The sequence below is a fragment of the Camelus bactrianus genome, chromosome X (genome assembly GCF_048773025.1).
Source record: "Camelus bactrianus isolate YW-2024 breed Bactrian camel chromosome X, ASM4877302v1, whole genome shotgun sequence".
In the NCBI taxonomy this organism is placed as follows: Eukaryota; Metazoa; Chordata; class Mammalia; order Artiodactyla; family Camelidae; genus Camelus; species Camelus bactrianus.
In genome coordinates, this window is record NC_133575.1 from 39,152,688 (window position 1) to 39,170,661 (window position 17,974).

The following is a 17,974-nucleotide window of genomic DNA, read 5'->3' on the forward strand; positions in this document are numbered from 1 at the left end:
ATTGACACCTGCCCCCCCCCACCTCCATCCCCAGCAGAGAGTGGGGGGAGAGCTTTCCACAGTGAATAGAAGAGTCCTGTGGCCAGACCACGCTCCGGCTTTGGCCTCCCTGCCCAGGCAGCTGACCCTGTCAACTACTACTTTTGGTAGTACCATCTGCCCATTGAAGCAAATGCAAAAAGGCAGAGGAAACACGGGTGTGGATGATGGAGAAAGTGGAAGAGGAAAAGCATGCTTTTGGCTGTTGTAAGGAATGATTGGGGCATAAAGCACCCAACCCCAGGAACACCTTTGATCCTGGGGGTGGGGGAAGAGTTTAGAAGCTCAGGCAGGTCAGGTGGTGAGCTGGCCTCTTGTTTGAGAGAGCAAGTAGGAGAAAAGGCAGAAAAGGGCCAGAGCCAGGCTTTTGAAAAGGGCCACAAGCTGTTTAAGGTTTTCTGGTTCAGGGGCCAGAAATGGATGCATACCTTAAAGACAAACTGAGAAACAGTAAGTATAGCATCTTGATAGTGATATTTAGGGATAAGAACACCCACAACCACCACTTACTGAGCATTAACTCTGCACTAAGCATGGGGCTATGCCTTACATGCATTATCCTCATGATCGCAACAACCACGTGGAATAGGTATCATCATGCCCATTTTCCGGGTGAGAGAACTGAGTCTAGGAAAAGTTTGCCCAGCCCAAGGTAACGCAGCTGGGAAATGGTGGAGGTGGAAGTGAACCTCACGCTGCTGCCTCTTTAAGGACTGAATGTCTTTCATAAGCACTTACTTGGGGGAATCAGCGGTCTCCTGCTCTGACGTCCTCCAATGGCCACCAATGCCATAGTAGCAAGGGGGCTGAGCCTTCTCGGGCTGAGATCCCAAGTGGCCCCTGACAGGAGGCAGAAAATCACTGGAATGGAGAGCAAAGGATTCTTGCTCTGCTGGGAGGCTTTTGGAGCCCTGCTGCTTCAGGACCTCTTCGGGATTGAGGGCACCAGAACCAGTGGTTTCTGAACTGAAATACTGGGGTGGTAGCTCCTCCTCTTCCCCCTCCTCCTCCTCCTCCTCCTCCTCCTCTTCCTCCTCCTCAACCCCTTCTTCCTCCTCTTCCTCTTCCTCCTCCTCCTCTTGCTGCTGCGTTTGCTGCTTCTGCTGTTGCTGCTGGGCTGCACGAAAGAGGCGGTATTTTTCCCAGTTGGGAGGAGGAGGGCGAGGAGGAGGAAAGGCCTTCTTCCTGGCACCCAGGCGATCCGGCTGGGTCTCATCAACTTTGGTAAAGAGCTCCTTCCTATGCTGCCCCCAGGCCTGGGAGCTCTGGGGCTCCAAGCTGATGTGGCTCTCTGAGAAGGCCCGGCCACGTAGCGGATGGGGCGTGGAGGACATGGAACTCTCCTCTTCATAGACGGAAGTTTCCTCTGTTTTTTTGGAGGCGTGCTTGAAGTCTCCAAGGAGGTCAAGAGAAGAGACAGCTCGGTGGCTTGACAAGTCCAGTGCTGGGTTCTCAAGACAAGGACGGAAGGGGGTTGCCCATGAAAAGCTAGCCTTGGAATGAGCCATTTCCCTGCAAAATAGCAGACGAAGGTTGTGTGAAACCAGCAAATTGCGATGGCTCCAAAATTTTTGATGACATCATTTACGTAAAATTTTACTTATTTTTAAAATTTTTTTGTTTTTCTTTTGGGGGGTGAGGTAATTAAGTTTATTTATTTATTTTTTAATGGAGGTACTGGGGATTGAACCCCAGGACCTCGTGCACGCTAAACATGTGCTCTACCACTGAGCTATAATACCCTCTCCCCCCCTCAACTTACATAAAATTTTAAATGGCTACAAAACAATATAGGTAGTAAATGTAATAATAATAATAATAGTAATGCTAATATACCATCTATAATATTGACAGCAGACACTGAGCATGTACTAAGTGCCAGGTACTGTTTTAAGTGCTTTCCATGTCTTAATTTATTTAATCCTCACAATCACCCTAGGAAGTAGGTATTATTATTGTCCTGGTTTTACAGCTTGGGAAACTGAGGCATGGACAGGTTAGTTAATTGCTCAGGGTCATAAAGAGCGAGGATTCAAACATGGAAAGTCTCACTCCAAAGGCTAGATACACACACTACCCCACTCTGTTTGTAGTACTCAGATTGAATGTGCTGTGTTCTGGGGTTTGCAAATGTGGTTATCCTGCTACATCTGTTGTTTTGGTTTGTTGTTTTTAATGAGGAAAGTTTTCCAATATTTGAAAACATACAGAGACTGCTGTAATAAATGTTCACGTTCCCATCTACTGCCCAGAATTTAGCACATTTTAACACTTCTCCATCTATGTGTCATGACTTTTTAAAAATAAATAAATAACATCCTTTGCTTCACTCCTCACTTCTATTCCCCTGCTGCCTCTCTACCTGAAAGCTATGTCATGAATTTGACATGTATACTTTCTGTCCATGTTCTTGTACCGAAAAACATCAAGCAGGCCATTCACAAATACCTGCTATTTTGGATTTAAACTATCTCCTTCTGAAAAAGCATATAACAATGAATATATGTATGTACATGCATGACTGAAACATGATGCTGTACACCAGAAATTGACACAACATTGTAAACTAACTATACTTCAAAAAAAAAAAAAACCCATCCCCTTATAACACAATTCCAATTGGAATTCTCAACAGGAATTTTTAACTATAGAATTCTTTTTGTTAACTTGCAAAATAAAGCAAGATACAGTAGTCCCCATTTATCTGCTGTTTCACTAGCCACAGTTTCAGTTACCTGTAGTCAACCATTGTCTGAAAAATAATAAATGAAAACTTCCAGAAATAAACAATTATAAATTTTAAATTGTTGCTATTCTGAGCAGTGTGATGAAATCTCCCACTGTCCTGCTCCATCCTGCCCAGGACATAAATCATTTCTTTGTCCAGCAGATCCCACCCATTAGTCACTTAGTAGCCATCTAGGTTATCAGATCGACTGTCACAGTATCACAGTGCTTGTGTTGAAGTAACCTTTATTTTACTTAATAGTGGCCCCAAAGCCCATGAGTAGTGATGCTGGCAATTTGGATCTGCCAAAGAGAAGCTGTAAAGTGCTTCTTTTAAGTGAAAAGAGGAAAGTCCTCAACTTAATAAGGAAAGAAAAAAATCATATGCTGAGGTTGCTAAGATCTACAGTAAGAACAAATCCATAACATTGTAAAGAAGGAAAAAGAAATTCTTGCTAGTTTTGCTGTCACACCTCGAACTGCAAGTTCTGTCACAGTGCATGATATGTGCTAAGTTAAGATGGAAAAGGTATTAAATCTGTGGGTGGAAGAACATGAACAGAAAACGCATTCTTATTGATGGCAACGTGTTGTGCCAGAAAGCATGGAGTCTCTATGAAGACTTCAGCAAGGGATCCCCTGAAATGAGTGACACCAGCCATTTACTGCAAGAAAGGGATAATTACAAAGATTCAGGAATAGGCTTGGACTGAAATATAGAAAAATACTGTAGAGGCTGCATCTGCCAGTGAAGAAGCCACTGCCACATTTCTGGCTGAGCTGAGGAAACTGATTAAGGAGAGAGACAGCATTCACATATATTGTTTATAATGTTCTATTATAATATTAGTTATTGTTAATTTATTACTCTGCCTAATTTATAAATTAAACTTTATCATAGGTATGTATGTGTAGGAAAAAAACAGTATACACAGGGTTTGGTACTATCTGTGGTTTCAGGCATCCATGGCGGGGTCTTGGAATGTATCTCCCATGGGTAAGGGGGAACTACTGTATAATAAAATATTTTTCTACAGAAGAGAAAGTCCAGAAACATATCAAACTATCTATAAAAATGTCATATAATTCCATACAATTCATCTTCCAAAGTCAGAAGATAAAGAAAAATTAATAGATATTTTTGAGACAATTTCAGAGCAGTGTTATTTAGAGCTGCACCATATATGATATACCAAAATGAATTTCAGATTCAAGAGTTAAGGGTATGTGTGTGTAAAATGTTAATATATGTATATACATATATATATATATATATGTATATATATATATATATATATTATATACTTATAAGAAAAAAATCAGAAAAGTAAAAAATTGTCATTTGTGAGGTGAAATAAGACTCTCGTAAGCATTGGAAAAGTATACTCAAGGAACAGAAGTCCAGGTTTATTTACGTATGTATAAAAAGTCACTTCTGTATAATAAAGAATAACCAAAGTCGAAGGATATCTCTTTAGTCTCAGAGTTTAAAGAGTTAAGCCCTGTAAGCCTGAAGATCTGGTTTCCTGCTGTAGCCTGTGAGCAATCAGCATCATGCTAAGTACTGCCTACTGTCAGGAAATTCCAGCAGTTCAATTAAATCATCAGACAGAATGTCCATTCAATAGTCATGTTGACGACTGGGAATATTTCCTTAAAAAATAATAATACACAATAGCCACACTCAGATAGGAAGGAAAGCAAGACCTCCTTCATTCCCCTCATCTCCCATCCTGGCTAGCTCATCCCTCATGTGGATCAGAAATTCATAGCCACACATCCCCACTCTCTCTCATTTGGACCTTCACCCACCTATAGCTCCTTAAGATGATAATAATCCCTTGTGTACAAACTGTTCCACCTGGTATTTCCCCCCTTAGGAAACAAACAAACAAACAAGGTAGTGAGTGGAAAGTAACAGGATGACAAATGCTATTAGGCAGAGAGACCTTTCCTGACCACTTTATCTAAAGTAGAGACAACTTATTTTTAATTATCCTTTTTCTATTTTGTCTTTCTCAGAGCGTACATCCCCATAAGGGCAGAGATCTTGTGTGTCTCATTCATCTGGTACCTAGTGCCTGGCACAATGTAGGCATTCAATAAACATTTAATAAATGATCTAATTCCAAAAAATACCCCAAGGGCCATGATACTCATAGCATTAGAAAGTTGAATTAAAGGCAAAAAGCAAAAAAAAACAAGACAAAGAAGGTCACTATAATATTAATGATTAGAAAACATAATTAAGATCTAATTACCTTGAATCTTTATGTACCAAATAACATAGAATCAAAATTCATAAAGTGATTGTATAGAAAATGCAAAGGTAGAAAAAAGCAGAAACAAAATATAAGACTGTTTCAGCTGATGACAGATAATGACAATCAAAAGAATCTAAATTTCTTCATACACTAAAAAGAGATTCTACTTTCAAAATTTTCAAGGGCCCATTGAAAAAAATTTAATTGACTATATATTAAGTCAAAAAGTGGAAGTAGTGCAGACTTCCAGTATGGTAGATTAGTATCCAATCACAATACAGCAACACTATAAATTAATAACAAAAATGAAAAAAACAAAAACTTCAAGCACATAGAAAATAAAAGGTAAAAAATATCTTCCACTCTAGTCAAAGAGGAAATCTAATCTGAAATTGTAGAATACCTAGAAAATAACAACAATGAAAATATCAGAAACTAGAGGATATGGTTGATTAAAGCAATAGTTAAAGGAACATTTATAGTCAAATACTTACATTAATGCATAAGAACAAATTAGAATAAATGAATTATGCTTTCAACAAAAGAAGTTAAGAGCCACAAAAATAGACCTAAGCAAAGCAGAAAGAAAACTAATGGTGGAAATTAATACACTGGAAAACAAATGATGGAGCTAATAATTAAAGCCAAAAGCTTTCTTCAAAAGAAAATATAAAACAGTAAAACAGATAAACCACTTGCTAATCTAATTAAAAACCCTAAATGCACAAAATTAGAAATGGAGAAATAACCACAGTTACAGAGTAAATGAAAAGAGTAAGAGAACCATTTACTCTGCCCTATGAAAACAAAATTGAAAACTTAGAAGAGTTTTATAGGAAAACAAAAATTACCAAAACTGCAGAAGAATGAAAACATCTAAACCCCCAGTTACCACAGTAAAAAAAAAAAATTGATAAATTTGACAACCCAAAATTAGCACACTCTTATAGTCTTGTGTTCATTCTACCAACCTTCAAGGAACAGACAACCCCAATGCTATTTATATTTTCTAGACTCTGAAATCTGGAGAATAGGGGGAGAAGAAAAGAATCCTGCCAAAATCCAACAACTAGAACATACATAAAGGAAAACTAGGGCCCATTCTCACTGAAGAATACTAATGAAAAACCCTCACCATTTTTCATTTAAAAACAAATATTAGAACAGAAGTAGATAGAAGAGATTTATTAATAAATTACCAACATATACTGAAGGTGCATGCTCAAAAAATTCTTTCTGAGAAGGGTGCATGATCTAAAAAGTTGGAAACCATTGGTCTAGGACAGTTGTTCGTCATCAAAGTGGCCCTCACTGGGAATTACCTAAAGATGTTTAAAATGCAAATTCATCGACTCCACTTCTAGAAATGGAGATTTAATACCACAGTGGTGGGGCCTGGGAACCTGCATTTTAAACAGTTTGCCCCAAGGGTTTTAATACCAGCGGTTCAGGGACCATACTATGGAAACAAAGGTCCAGGGTAAAAAAGATGCCAGTGTTGTGGTTTGCGGGCAGAGGTCTCCAAGTCTAGATCTTATGAAATTCAGGTGGTGAAAGGAACATCTCCAAAGGCCCCAGTTGGGCTGATGTCTTACCGCTCTGGTAAGAAAAACCCTGCTTCTTGCTAGTCATCAAATTTACCACTCTTTCCTCTTCCCTAGCCAGGGCACAGGAAAGGCAACAGAGAAGAATGGAAAGGACACAGTGTTAGAGAGTCTTGGGTCTGAATTCCAATCAAATTTAAAAATCTGCCTCCCTAACCCCAAAGCTGCATGACCTTGAGCAAAGTATTTAATTTATCTCTGTTTCAGTAAAATATGTCTTGAAAAGCTTCTGTGAGGATTAACTAAGTAAAAAAGACCTAGCAATGGTGCTGGGTACATGGAAAGGTGATTAATAAACGACAGAATGATGTTTATTGTTAAGAGTGAAGTCCCTTACTCAGGGTGACTGCATATGGTCGTGAAAATTGTTCAGTGTACAACCTGCACTGCTGTATGCTTCAGCCCTGCTCCTTGTTCCCATCCAGGGAGCTGGACTCCACTGCCCCCTGGTTAATGTTCAAGCCTGCTCAATAGCCAAGAAACCAGGAGACCTTGGGTCCCAGCTCAGCCATATGGCTGTCTAGCCAAGAGGCCCTAGATATCCAAGGATTTTAAACCTAGGTTCACTCACTCACTCTTCTCATACACTATAAAGGGAGAGATAATAAAAGGCAAGTTTAGGTTTAAGAGCAGTGTGAAGATCAACAAGACTGGATATTCTCAGTTGTCTTATTTAGGTACTTATCATTTATGTCTGCCTTACAGAATTTACCTCTAAGTAGCCAACTCCAGAATCAGTTGGAAGAAAAGGAGCAGACCCTTCTAGGGACATTTGGTACCCCAATTCATGGCACTTGGGCACTATCTGGAGGTACCAGGCTCTAGCAAGGCGACCCAGAAATTGCTATTCTCTGCATCAATCCTAACTTGAAAAGCATTGCCCTTCCACCAACACAGCCTGGATAAGACCAGTCTGAACCTTGCTGAGTCACTTACATCAGGGAAGAAGAAGTAGGCAAGACTCCCTCCATAGGATCAGCTGGGCCAGTGTGTGCACGAGTCATTCCAAGCTCTTATTGAGTATTACACTGTGCAAGGTGACTAGATCTAAGAGGAGCAAAACCCATAGCCCTTGCTTTCCAGGCACTAATGGCTGAAGCTGACTGGTGAATGGGAGGCTTTCACTGAAGTGTATCAGGCTCAAGCCAAGGATACTAGTTTCTAGAGGTCCTCTTTTCAAAGGGCTCAGGCCTCTTATATGTGTAGAAATCTACAACTGTGCTTTGGGATCAAGTCAGGATTCTTCCCTGGAGGGGAAGAAGAAAAGGAGCTTCATTAAGGGAAAAGAACTACAGTTTCTTACTTCTTACTATGTGTCAGGCACTGTCTTAGGCACTTTCACGTATGTAGTTCTATGAATCGTCACACTGGCTCATTGAAGGAGTTACCATTTTGCTAGTTTGTAGATGAGGATCCTAAGGCTTGGCAAGGATAATTCATTTTCCCAGCTAGTAAGAAATGGTAGTGTCCAGACAGGAACTTTTGCCTTATATGGCTCCCAGGGACAAGCCCACTGAAGCAAGGTTGCCTGGGGTGAGGCCAAAGGTACCTCCACTGTATTCATCCCCAAGGTGTTCACAAAGACTTCAGCTCATGCTGAAGGGAGGGGAGGAGGCATGAAAGCTAAGTATGAGAAAGGGCTTTGTTGACACCAGCAAAGAGACTCCATCTCAAAAAACAAAAGCAAATCACGTGCCAAGTCCTGGGCAGTTCTTCTCTCTTCCTCTTGGCACAGGTCGCCTGTTCTTCTGATGAATAGATTTTCCCCTTTTGTTACAATCTTTTTTTTTTTTTTTGGCCTCATAGTAATTGAAAATGAAAACTGATACTTGCAGAGACTGAAAAATCACCTCCCTTCTCCTCCTCAGGCCTTTTGAAGTTGTCCTGTTTGGAATTTTTGTTTTTAAACTCACCACAATAGCTTGGCATTCCAGGATCTCAGCAGCCAGAATGCACAGTTCCAGCCCCTCTCCCTTTTTCCCCCCATTTCCTCGGCAGCCAAAAGATAAGACTGCTCCAAGAGAAACAGCCACTCCCAGCTTGTGGCTGAAGGAAGTATTTGCAAGATCCAGGAAGTGAGACACAAGGGGGCTATGCACGGAGGGAACAAGGGCCCAGAGAGCTTATTGTGGCCACTCTTCTCCACCTCTGGGGCCACAGAATTTCAAGTGAGGAATAATTAGGCTTGCAACAACAAATGCAACTGTCAGGACTCTTCCTGAACCTTTTACAGCCCCCAGGAGGCTGGAGCAGTGTCCTTTGAAGAGATCAGAGGGGTCCTTGCTTTATTGAGGCTCTCCTGGGTGAAGCCTAGCTCCCTCTCACCAATGATCCTAATTTGGAGTTTCTAAGAGCGTCTTCCCATTATGCTTCGAGACCCCTTAGACATGGTGCTAAGAGATGGTCATGATCGCTTTTGAACATGTGAGTCCATCACGGGTCAGGCACAGAGCCGGACAATTAACAGACTCGATCTCATTTAACCCTTGAGACAATCTTCTAGTATGAGTATTCTCTTGTCCATGTTAGAAATGAGGCTCAGGGAGGTTAAACAACTGAGGGAACATAAAAAGAATGAGCAGCGAGGAGAGGTACCATGAAGGTCCATCTGACTCCAGTGCCCATGCTTTTATCAGCATAACATGCTGCCTCTTCAGCATTCTCATAAACTTCTCAAGAGATTTAGTAAAAGAAATTTTATTACATATCATATCATACATAACATATCGTCAAGGGACCTGGAGGGTTTGATATCCACGTGAACAATTTAACTGAGGATCGGGCTGGCCGAGGTTACTGAGGCTCTATTCTCCAATATCCAGTGGTTCTGAAACTTGAGCATACAGCAGAATCACTTGGAGGGCTTATTCAAACACAGGTTGCTCAGTCTTACCCCCAGAATTTATGATTTAGTAGGTCTCAGGTGGGGGGGGGTGGAGAATTTTTATTTCTAACAATTTCCCAGATGATGATGAAACTGCTGGTTCCTAATCACACTTTGTGATGCTCTAAGCAGTCACCGCCTACCAGGTTTCCAACTCACCAGGGTATCTTAAGAGGTATAAAGCCATTTAAAAAAATCTCTCAAAATAAAATGCATTAATTAACTATATACATACCACCCATGTGACAAGTGGGATGAAGATTTACAAAACAAAATAATGGGTATACTGGAGGTCCATAAACTTCCAGGAATCCTGATGCTACTTAAGGAACTTTGGTGTTCCACTATCGTTAAACATTGCACGTGCTGGGGGAGAAAGCAATTTGTGTATATTTGGGTCCTCATGTATACCAGATGTTAATGTACTGGATTTCAAAGCCCTAGAATACAATGGAGTAGACTTGATACCAAAGTTATAAAGAACATGATTCTATCTCAGATAGTTTAAAAGGCATTCAAGGCGCTCAGTGATGAATAACAATTATTATACAGGGTAGTTCTTTGGCATGCATGTATTCAACATTTGAGGTGTCAACCCTTTGAGAATCACCCTAAAGATCCATGAAATGTAGTAACTGGTCATTCTGCAGAGGGTATGAATTTGACTTGCAAGGCATCACAGTACTGGTTTGTAGGGCAATTCACCAAGCAAAGGAGGGAGCCTAGTCAACCACTTGGCACTGCCATCTCAGTGTGACTTGATGGGTCTCTAGTTATTGTCAAGGTACACAGGTGCACAGTAACCATGGTAGAGAGAAAATGTGCTTCTTTGTGAATAATGGCACTGAAATGCAAACTATTTGCAAACTAGTGCTGATGATGGGAGTGAAGAGAAATGTAAAGGTCTTGAGAAAGTAATGGTTCTGAGCCAGATAAGAAAATGTTCATTAGTTGGGGTGGGGAGGTTCTATGTTGTAGTGGTGGTGACAAATTTGCAGATTCACAAATTCTGGGGATGTAGTCCTTCAGAAATGTCAAGTTATCATAGATGTAATTGGAAGTGCTGGTTGATGGAGAATTCTAGCAAAACAAATTCTAGCTAAGAGAGAGATGAAGCATGTCTGGTAAGTATGTCACTGTCTGTCACTGACATGGGAATCCAAAACCTTTGATCTTTAACTTCTCAGGCCTAAATCAAACCAAAGTGGGCTGCCTCTTCTTCAGACTTTCTTTATTATAAATTCCAGCAACTTGACAAGCACCCAAAGAACACCATGTCCATTTAACTCCAGCTATCTACATTTTACCAGATGCTTTTCTGAATTTTCTTTGTATATGGCTATGATCAATGTGAGATTTAGAATTTAGCCTTTTTTGTTAATATTATTACAAATACCCATTTCTGTGCCAGAGCCAATATTTGTATACCTGTCACTGTTAATGGCTAGATTCTATTCCATCAGGATGATATATGAGATTGGTAAATCTTTTCCATGATTATAAATAGCACTACTACAAATATCTTTAAACAAATTCTTTTTTTTTTCTTTTTAGGTTAATTTCCTTGGGGGTATGCAGGGTCAAAGCACATGTCCAAACAGTTTTGTAACTCTTGTCACAGATTTCTAGATTGTCTTTTAGGAAAGCTCTACCAACTTAAGACTGCTCCCAGAAACATATGGTGTTTCCTTGAGTCTTGTCAAGATAGGGTTTTGTCATTTCTATTTATAATTTCAATTAATTGATAATCTAAGAAGCAGACTGGGATAACTTGAAGTTGTTTTTCTTTGCACTTCTTCAATTGGTAGAGAGGTTGGACTCTTCCATGCAGTGATTCTACTGCCTTTATTTACTCATGTGTAAATTGCCTGTTCATTTTCCTTGCCCTTTTATGAAGCTGAATCTGAAAGCTGACCTTCTCTAGCTGTATACATTTGTTATATTTTTTTGGACAGTCAATTACTGTTATCTGTGATGCTGACCCAAGACATTTCCCCTCATTCTGTTTAGCTTTTTTATTACATTTTGTTGTGCAAAGGTTCCCCCTACTCCGCCAAGTTTTATATATTTGAAACCATCCATCTTGTCTCCATTTAACAGACACAAATTTATCTTCCATCCATAGCTGGAATGAATATGCTATTCCACTGATCTGCTTTCTGAAATTTACTACAGAATATTGTATGTGCTGTGGCTCTAAGCTAATTACTCTCAATGTTGATACCTAAAGTTCTCAACATTTATTGAAGAGAGATTATTGCTTTCCCAGTTCATGGTTGCTTCCAGTGTGCTCTGTATTCTTAGAATCTGTTCCTAGAATCTCTCTTTTTTTAATTTAATTTCACTGTTTGACTTTTTTCAACCCACTATCATATGGTTTTAATCACTGTCACTTTATGACAGACTTTAAAATCTGATAGGGTAAGTCTACCATCATTACCTTTTAAAATAAATGTATGCTTTGGTATTCTTGCCCTCTTATTCTTCCAGATAAATTTCACTATGAATTTGACACGTTCCATAAAGTATCCCACAGTGACTCTAATCGGTAGTGCATTACATCTATATATTATTAACTTAGGGAGTATTGTAATCATTACTGTATTTAGTCTTCCCAAATTGAAGCAGAGTATATCTGTGCATTTATTCATGTCTTTATTTTTCCCATTAGAGTTTTATAATATTCCTTGAATAAGTTCTGTGTGCCCAGGATTAAATTAATACCCAAGTATTTAAATTAGCTTTGTCGTGCTCTTTGACAAATCCTTCAGTGCCTCTGAAGATTGTGTTCTTCTCAGCTGGTAAAGCCTTCCTGAAAAGTGTACTCTTCCTAGGGAAGTGAGATTCGACTGGGAATTATCCATTTTCTTTCACTCAGTTGGCAAGTAGGAAATGTGTACAGATAGTCCATATTCTGCTTACAATGGGGTATGATCAAGAGAAGGGAGAGAACCCTAGGCTGACAACTGAAAAACCTGGATAGTAGTCTAGTTTAGTCACGTCCTTGCTGTATGATCCCAGAAGTAATGGGCTCTGGAGTCAGATGCCTGTTTGACCTTGGGCCAAGTGACTTTCATCTCTCTGTAAGTTTCCTCATCTGTAAAATTGGGTCAATCAATGGCAACTATCTCATGGGGTCATGATTAGTAATAAATAAAAGAATTTATGTGAAATGCTTATAGCAGTGCCTGACACACAATAAACAATAAATGTGTCTATTCTACCTTTGGTTGTGGTTGTTATTAATAATAGTATAATAATACCTTTCCTGAGTCTCAGCTTCCTTATCAGTCAAATGGGAAAAGTAAGGCTGAACTGCACAGGGTTGTTGCGAGGATTAACTGAGGCCATGTATATAAAAACACCCTACACATTCTAAAGGTCTGTGAAAGGTAGAAAATTGGAAAGGATCACAGGAGGCAATCACAAGGACAGAAAACCAAGAGATAATCCAGAAAAGAATTTCTTTTGGCTTTTAAATACTTCACACTTAGGTGGCTTTTTCTCTCAGCAGATCTACTCACCAATTTTTTTCCCTCCTGCTAATATTAAAATGCATTTGCATTCTCTGCACACAAACCAAATAACAGTGGAGGGAGACAACCAAGAGTGTAACTACCTAGAATTAAAATTCCTTGTGGGTTTCCAGGCAGAGAGTGGCTCAAGAATATACATTTGATTTTCCCACCTACGCACATCATTCCAATTGTGACAGAAATGACATAAGTAATGTTAAAAGTGTGTGTGTGGAGGGGGAAGGGTGAACGGAAACTCCATCAGGATTTCTCCTCTTTAAATGTCATCTCTGCCCTTGACCTTTCCTAGTAGGCCTTCTCATCTTCCTTTAGATTGTAAGCTGTGATTGGCCTCCTTTATATTTAGCATCAATATTCCTTCCATTTCCATTGACCTCTCCTTTCTGTTTTTAAACTTAAACCCGTTTCCCAAATCCTGATCAAACCTTCACTTAAACCAGTGGTTCTCATATATTTAGCTTGCATCATAAATGCCTAGTGGGCTTGTTAGAACACAGATCTCTGGGCCACATCCCGGTTTCTGATTCAGTAAGTCTGGGTGCATAATAATTTGCATTTCTACCTCGGTTCTTAGGTGATACTGAGGTTGCTGGTCCTAGGACCGTGTTTTAAGAACCACTAACTTAAATCCGATTTCCCCCTCCAACCACCACCCCATTTCTCTCCTTCCTTTTCTTAGCCAAATTGTTTTTAAACATATTTAAATGTATAAATCTCTTTTTTAAAACTGTTTTTAATTGACTTATAGTCATTTTACAATGTTGTGTAAAATTCCAGTGTAGAGCACAATTTTTCAGTTATACATGAACATACATATATTAATTGTCACATTTTTTTTGCTGTGAGCTACCACAAGCTCTTGTATATATTTCCCTGTGCTATACAGTATAATCTTGCTTATCTATTCTACATATGCCTGTCAGTATCTACAAATTTTGAACTCCCAGTCTGTTTCTCCCCACCCCACTCCCCCTTGGCAACCACAAGTTTGTATTCTATGTCTTGAGTCTGGTTCTGTTTTGTATTTATGTTCATTTTTTCTTTTTTAGATTTCACATATGAGCGATCTCATATGGTATTTTTCTTTCTCTTTCTGGCTTACTTCACTTAGAATGACATTCTCCAGGAACATCCATGTTGCTGCAAATGGCATTATTTTATTCTTTTTTATGGCCAAATAGTATTCCATTGCATAAATATACCACTTCTTCTTTATCCAGTCATCTGTCGACAGACATTTAGGTTGTTTTCATGTCTTGGCCATTGTAAATAGTGCTGCTATGAACTTTGGGGTGCAGGTGTCTTTTTGAAGTAGGATTCCTTCTGGATATATGCCCAGGAGTGGGATTCCTGGGTCATATGGGAAGTCTATTCCTAGTCTTTGAGGAATCTCCATACTGTTTTCCACAGTCTTTTGATGTATTCTTCATTTAAATGATTTTCCAAAACACACAGTAACACATAATCATTGTATTAAAATTAATAAAAAGAAACTGATAGCCTCCTACTTTGCTGGTGGAAATGTACAATGGTACAGCTACTTTGGAAAATGGGCAGTTCCTCAAAAAGTTAACAGATTTACCATACAGCCCAGAAATTCCATGCTTAAATATATACCCAAGAGAATTAAAAAATATGTCCACATAGAAATTTGTACATGTCTGATCACAGCAACATTATTCACAGTAGCTAAAAAGTGGAAACAACCCAAATGTCCATTAATGGATGAATGAATAAATAAAGATGTGCTATGTCCATACAACGGAATATTATTTGGCTTAAAAAAGGGAATGAAATATTGATACATGCTACAACACAGAGGAACTGCTAAAGCCTGCTAAGTGAAAGAAGTCAGACACAAAAAAGCCAAACCCACATACTGTATGATTCTATTTATATAAAATGTACAGAATAAGCAAACTCCTAGAGACAGAAAGTAGATTAGTGGTTGCTTGAGGTTGAGGGTGGGAATAAAGAGTGACTGCAAATGGCCAGAAGGGATCTTTGTAGGGGTATGGACATGTTCTAAAATTGGATCGTGGTGATGATTGCATAGCATGTAAATTGACCAAAACTCATGAAACTGCATTTAAAACAGGTGAATTTAGGATGTGTTAAGCTGTATGCATTTCTTCCCTATGCATTCTCTTTATAGACCATCATGCCATCTACTTTCCATGCCCACCACTTTACTAAGTTTGCTTTCTTGAAGGTAACTTGTGAGTCCAAACTGTCAAAGCTAGTATCAGTCCTCTACTTATCTTCTGTGATGATGCACTGGCATCCTTCTCCTCCTGACCACTCCAGCTGCTTACCCCTTCATTTGCCTTTGCTGGTTCTTCTTCCTCATCCTACCCCCACTGGCTGGGTGATCGATAAGCCTCCTCAAAAGCTTCCCCTTGTCTCTTTCACTAACTTCAAATTCAACATATCCCACCTCAAATTTATCATCTCCACCAAACCAGGTCCCCTCCTCACCTGTCCCCACTATGTCAATAACTTTCTCCAAGTCACTGGGGCTCAGAATTATTTAAAAAAAATTTGGGGGGGGGAGTAATTAGGTTTAAAAAATTATTTATTTATGTATTTTAATGGAGGTCTGAGGATTAAACCCAGGACCTCGTGCATGCCAAGCATGGACTTTACCACTGAGCTATACCCTCCCCCAGAATTATTTTTGACTTATCTCCTTTCTTTCCCAAGTTCCAATCACAGAGTTCTCTTTACTTTTCTCTCCAGAGTTGTCCCATAATAATTGTGAGCAAATCATCTGAACCAACAATTCACATGAGAAGGAGGGCAAATATGAAATAAATACATGGAAAGTGTTCAAACTAGAATAATCAAAGTAGGCATATTAAAATGATAATGGGTTCCATTTACACCTATTACATTAGAAAAAGAAATTTTTTCCATGATGGCAAATTTGGGGGAAATGGGTATCCTTATACTCACTAACAGCAGAGTAAAACGCCTCTGGGTAAGGCAGTTTGGTGAAATCTTTTGAGAATAATAAGAATTTTCATTTTCTTTCAATGAGTAATCCCAACTCTGGATAATTGTTTTTAATGAGATAATTCAAAATGAGAGAAAGGTTATAGCTGCTCAAAATTTTTCAGTGGCATTACTTTATAACAGCAAGGCATTGGAAACAACCTAATTATCCACCAATTTGGGAATGATTAGCAAATTAGAGTGCATTAAGCTGGTGAAATATTATGCACCCATTAAAATTTATAACTATTGAGGAAGCCTTTATAGCAACATGAAAAATTGTTTACCAAGTAATGCTTAGTGAGGAAAAAAGCAGGACACAAAAAAATCACATTTACATAGTTATTATAATCATGACCCTCCAAATCTCTATGCCTTGAAATAAAAGCTGGCAGGGAAATGAAAACAATCAGGGGGTCAGAGTGGTCAGAATAAGGATACTTTTTCTTCTGTTTTTAATTTCCTGTAATATTGTTTTCAGAATAAACACTTTCCCCCCTAAATATCACACATATTTATCTATCCCTTCTGCTCCATTCCTATTGTATGTGCCCCACCCTTTCCCAATCCAGGGCCGCACTCTTTCATGCTTGAATCACTGCCCCTAATTGGTCTCCTTTCAACCCATCTAGGCTGCAAAGCTATCAAATTGCCTTAAGTGCCAATTTTACCATGTCACTTACCTGATCAATAACCTTCAATTGCTTCCATATTTGCCATCCCATCTCGTTTTGAAGGCCTAACTATACTGGTGCAACACTTCACTATTTACCCTTTTTTTTTTACTGTTACCATTGCTGCTGTTGTTCCTCTTCCCTTTTTTCCTCTTCCTTTTGCTCCTCCTCCTTATTACAATTAACATTTATGAGGGTTTATAGTGCCAGATTTTGTCCGAAATGCTTTACATAGATTAACTCATTTAATTCCCACAACAGTCCACAGGAGGTAGGTACTCTTACCCCATTTTACAAATAAGGAAATTGATGGGGTGGAGTGAAAGGGAGGGGCGGGAGCTGGGTGCAGAGCAAGCCACATGCTAAGTTCACACTGCTGGAGAACAGAAGAACCTGGATTTGAACCCAGGCAGACAGACTTCAAGGTTGGAACTCTTAACCACCAGCAGGGTTTATTCCACCAACACACCCTGCTTAATCTCCCTTCCGGGCCTTCCCTCCTGCTGGCCCCAGCCTTCAGTCTTTTTGCTCTCCAATGAACTTCAATAGGGCACAATAATACTTATCATGTATTGGCCCCTTACCATGCACCAGAACTTTGCTAGTTTAAACCCTTTATTTGACATTTTTCATCTTATAGCAACTCCCCTGAGTTTAAAACCTGGCTTGTCCCTTTAGTAGCTAGGAGTCTTTAAGTAAGTTACTTAGGTCTCCTGAACCTTGGATTCTTTATCGGAGTCAATGGTTCTCCAAGTGTGATCCCAGGACCAGCTGCATCAGCATCACCTGGGGAGCTTGTTAGAAATGCAAATTTTGAGCCCCACGCCACACCTACTGAATCACACTCTAGGGAAGGGTGGGTGCTTTGGGATCAACTATCCATCTGGATATTTTTTTAAAATTTTTAAATTGAGGTACTGGGGATTGAACCCAGGACCTCGTGCATGCTAAGCATGTGCTCTACCACTGAGCTAGTTCCCTTCCCCCCATATCTGGGTTATTTTTTAACAAGCCTTCCAGGTATTTCTAATGCACACTCAAGTTTGGGAATCACTGTCCTAGTTAAAATAATGCCTACCTGACAGAGTTTCAGGGAAGATAAAACATAATATATGTAACTTAGCTAGTGGCACATAGGTTGTTTTGCTAGTGGTAATTTGTTATAATAAATTGTAATTTATTATTACTGCTACTTAACTCTGTGTGGGTTAGTCGTCCTTGCTCCAAGCTGTGGATGGGCAGGCATTATGCT

General features: G+C 39.5%; 1 protein-coding gene across 3 annotated transcripts in view; it reads right to left on the reverse strand.

Moving 5' to 3' along the window:
• Positions 1-17,974, reverse strand: part of SHROOM4 (shroom family member 4) — a 201,609-nt gene that overhangs the window by 12,728 nt on the left and 170,907 nt on the right. For all 3 annotated transcript variants that reach the window (XM_074360053.1, XM_074360054.1, XM_010964125.3), the window contains one exon: positions 778-1,551. In XM_074360053.1, the coding sequence (XP_074216154.1) occupies positions 778-1,551 (774 nt within the window). The remainder of the gene's footprint in view (positions 1-777; positions 1,552-17,974) is intronic.